This window comes from Alligator sinensis, unplaced genomic scaffold, assembly GCF_000455745.1.
Source record: "Alligator sinensis unplaced genomic scaffold, ASM45574v1 scaffold282_2, whole genome shotgun sequence".
NCBI classification, from domain to species: domain Eukaryota; kingdom Metazoa; phylum Chordata; order Crocodylia; family Alligatoridae; genus Alligator; species Alligator sinensis.
This window is the reverse complement of record NW_005841879.1, coordinates 3174956-3178749: the sequence shown is the minus strand read 5'-3', so window position 1 is coordinate 3178749 and position 3794 is coordinate 3174956. Positions and strand designations below refer to the sequence as shown.

Here is a 3794-nt window from a genome sequence, read left to right as displayed (position 1 = left end):
TTCAGTCAGCAGGAGCATTTCAAACAACACAACATCTGCCCCTTGCTGCTGAAACAGTTGTTACCCTTTTCCTGCAGGTGCAATACAGCATTTTAGCTTGTTTCTAACTTCCATAAAAGATACACTTAGGGGTCAAATTTGAATATGCTTGCCTACCAAAACACTTCTGATCTTGCCAGCATTAGTTGCTCCCTAAACAGCACTCCAATTACACATGGATATTTCCGCTCCTTTGCCCCTTCAGATATTTAATTTAGTTTGTCTAGCTAGAATAAAAAGCATCTATAAAAACAAACTCCCCAAAAACAAAACAACCTGGTTCACACCAGAAAAAAAAACACCTTACCTTCAATATGTCAGGTTCTTTGATATCCAGCGATTCTGTATTCCATTGCTTGCTCAGATTTCTAGGTAAATTGTGATATTCCCAAGTAGTGGGTGTAAAAAGCCATATCACACAGAAAGCCATCATAAATCCAAGGGCAACCCCCAGAAATAGTCCACTGAAATAACTAGGGAGAGGGAGTATAAGGTAAGCATAGACTAACATTGTAAAGAAGTACAAAGTCTTCACTGGTATTTTAGGCTGCTGCACATAAAGGTTAAGGTCATCTTCCCTACTGAGCACAGTACCATTTTCCTCAGTCATCTCTGGCTGCAGCACAGCATCTGTAGGTTTATCCCCTTTATTTTCTTCCTCTATCAAGAGAAAGTCTTCAGAATAAAGTTCACAAAACTCCTCATCCTCTTTGCTTGCCAGTGCAGACAAAGAACATTTTTCAAGTACAAGCAAAGTTTTCAACCCAACATCCTTTGTGCATATAGACTGAGAGCTCTGACTCTCAGTATCTTTTGCCTGTTCCTCAGCAATTTTGGCCTGGTCGCTCTTATTTAGACGAGGTTCACTACCATAGAAGTCCCCTTCAGAATCACATTCTTCTTCCTTAATGCTGTAGTTGTTATTGCTTTCCAAGTGGCCGTTCAAACTGGAAAGATTTGATAGTTCTGAAGCACTTGAAGATAAGGCTTTGGGCCTGTGGCTACTACTTTCATCACCTATTATTTTGCTGAGGAGCTGAAAAGGCTCATAAATGACTTCTGAAAGGCGCCTTTTAGTGTCTTCAATTTTAGCCTCCATTTCAGGGACCTTAAAAAAAGAGCGAGTATCCAAAGGAGACGTTAACGGGGAGGAGGGGGCAGTTTTGGAATCGCCACCTGTAACAACTCGAGGCTGAGTGAACTGCTTGAACAGGTGCAAGTTCAGTTTAGAGTCAGGTGGTCTGTAGGACACAGCTTCAGCTTCTTGTCTAGAAGTGTCCGTTGACAGAGACTTCACTAAGGTTTTCATTAAGTGCCTGTGTCTTGTGGGTGGGGTGGGCTCTTTTGGTTCTACATCTGTTGAAAGGGACCTAACTAAACTCATAAAAGGCTTTGAGCTAGAAGTGGAGGATGATGTACTAGTCAAGACAGTTGCCTTGAATGGGGAGGATGACGGGGAGGAGGAGCTGGCTTTCTGCTCAGAAGGGGATGACACACCTGATGAACTAGCTACGTAACAGGAGTGCAAGGAGGGAGACAGAACTAATGGCACTGCATTGAATACTTGGGAAGTGGAAGGAGAATCCAACAGCTTTACAGTGTTTACAGTTGGCATAACAGCAGGTGATGGAGACAGTAGGGATGCAGAGTTGACCGGGCTAGGTGGGGTAGCTGGACTAGAACTGTCATGGCTGCCATGTTCAAAGCAGAGGTCTTCCTTGGCTTCAAGTGCTGTCACAATGCTTTGGTCATCCAGTTCCTCATCCGGCGTCTGCTTAAACTCCTCTTCCTCCTCCTCTTCCTCCTTCCCAAATGCCGAGAAGTGAATGGTGATGGTTTCTCGGGAAACAGATCTCTGAACCTGCACTTTTGGGGCAGACTGCTTTGAAGACATTTCACCAGTTTTCTCTGCATGGCTACTGTTCAGACTTGTCATTGCAGATTCCAGATATGCTTCAAAGTCTGTGGAGAAAACATTGAACCAAATGAAATGCAATTTCTCCCCAGCCACACACTTGTTTTCAAATATTTAAAAGACAAAGAAAACCTGTTTACATGCAGCAAGTATATCAGCTAAAGAGCATAAAATACTCAACACTTCTGATCACAATAGTTTTATGTGAATTTCAGCAATAAAATAAGGCATGAACCATTGCTCTAAAAGTTACCGTACATATCCTTACACAATTAGTATATTTAATATTTTTAGTACTATTTTCCCCTGAGTTTGTTTTATTCTCACCCCATGTTCATAATATTATCAGATGCAAGGGTAAAAGATGGCTAAGTCACAGTGGGAAGGACAAAGGAAGAGAATGAGAATGGGGGCACAAGAGGACAAATGGAAAAGAAATGGGAAATAGAGGGGAAGAAAGTCCTGCCAAACTGTCTTGGAGCAGCTTCAAAATGTTGCTAAATTTTTCTTTGGGTAGGGATTTCTTAGGGCGATATCTTAATTGGACCAACTATGTAGCTGTGATCAGTCAGACAAGCTTTTGAATGCAAGATATTCTTTGTCAGGTCTCGGATCACAGCATTCACATAGTCCAGAGGTGTAAAAGATGCAAGGAATTAGAAATGCAGGTTATTAGCTGCATTTGTATTGTAGCCAAGTCAGTGTCTGCTTTCGCACAGAAAAGCAAGTGCTGCCAACCAGAGGATCAGAGTTTTAGCATTGGTAAAATTGCCTTAAAAGTTTCTATAAATTTTTCCCTTCCAACATGACACCTTTTATAGTCCAGTAAATTCAGGTTCAAGTGAAGCAACATTGAAACTGCTTTTTCTTAAGTGCCATATCCATCGATGCTATTTTTAACAAAAAGAGCAGCAGGCTTTAAACAAAGCCCCCATACTGTATGCTGGGGTGGGCAAAATGCAGCCCGCTGGCCAGATGCAGCCTGCCAGGTCATTCTATCCGGCCTGCGCGGCCCCTAAAAAAAATTTAGAAAATTAATATTTATCTGCCCCTGACTGCCTGTCATCCGGCCCTCAATGGCTTGCCAAAACTCAGTAAGTGGCCCTCCACCCAAAATAATTGCCTGTCCCTGCTCTATGCAGAGATGAAAAATCATGTGGAAGCCATGAATTTCAGAAGTTGTAGACCAGTAAGTAAGATAACTACTATTGCATCAATATGTACTTGCCCAGGTGATTTACTTGACATCAAAGAAGGAAATACAAGCTTAGTTAGGGACTATTTGCCTCAGAGAGAATTTTTTTTCCACACCTTCAGACAGTTTGGTTCTAGACAATTACACTGCTAGAATTATTAGCTTAGATGACCTTTGTTTATTCAATGCAACTAGAAATGCTTTCAACTCAAAAAGCAGCTTGGTACAGATTTACCCACTAACAATCTGAATCTCAAGCCAAACTAGCTTTCAAGCTGTTCCTACTGAGGAGGATGATTTCAGGTCTATCAGTAGCTTCATCACTTCAGATGCACTTAACTGCCTAGAAGGCTTTTGTTCGTCTCGTGCATTTCCCAAGTAAAAGGTCCAAAGCTAAAAATGGAAATGAATAAATAAATAAATAAAAACACAGCAAAGAGGGAGGGGGAGGGGAAGGGGGAATGCCCAGTAGTAAGAGCACAGGACTATGAGTCAGGAGCACTAGGATCTGCCAGAGATGGATGTTAAGAAACATCCTTTATATTTATGGCTCTGTTTCACAATCTATAAAATGGGGATCATGCCACTTGTATCAGAGAGCTGTTAAGGCTCAGATTAACAATGTTTGTACACTTCTTGAGATTC

At 41.6% G+C, this 3794-nt stretch overlaps 1 protein-coding gene across 3 annotated transcripts in view; it reads right to left on the bottom strand.

Moving 5' to 3' along the window:
* The window catches only part of TEX2 (testis expressed 2), a 113178-nt gene that overhangs the window by 53718 nt on the left and 55666 nt on the right, over positions 1-3794 (bottom strand). For all 3 annotated transcript variants that reach the window (XM_014527964.2, XM_025196300.1, XM_025196299.1), the window contains one exon: positions 347-2001. In XM_014527964.2, coding sequence (XP_014383450.1) covers positions 347-1975 — 1629 coding nt within the window. In that variant the 5' untranslated portion in view covers positions 1976-2001. The remainder of the gene's footprint in view (positions 1-346; positions 2002-3794) is intronic.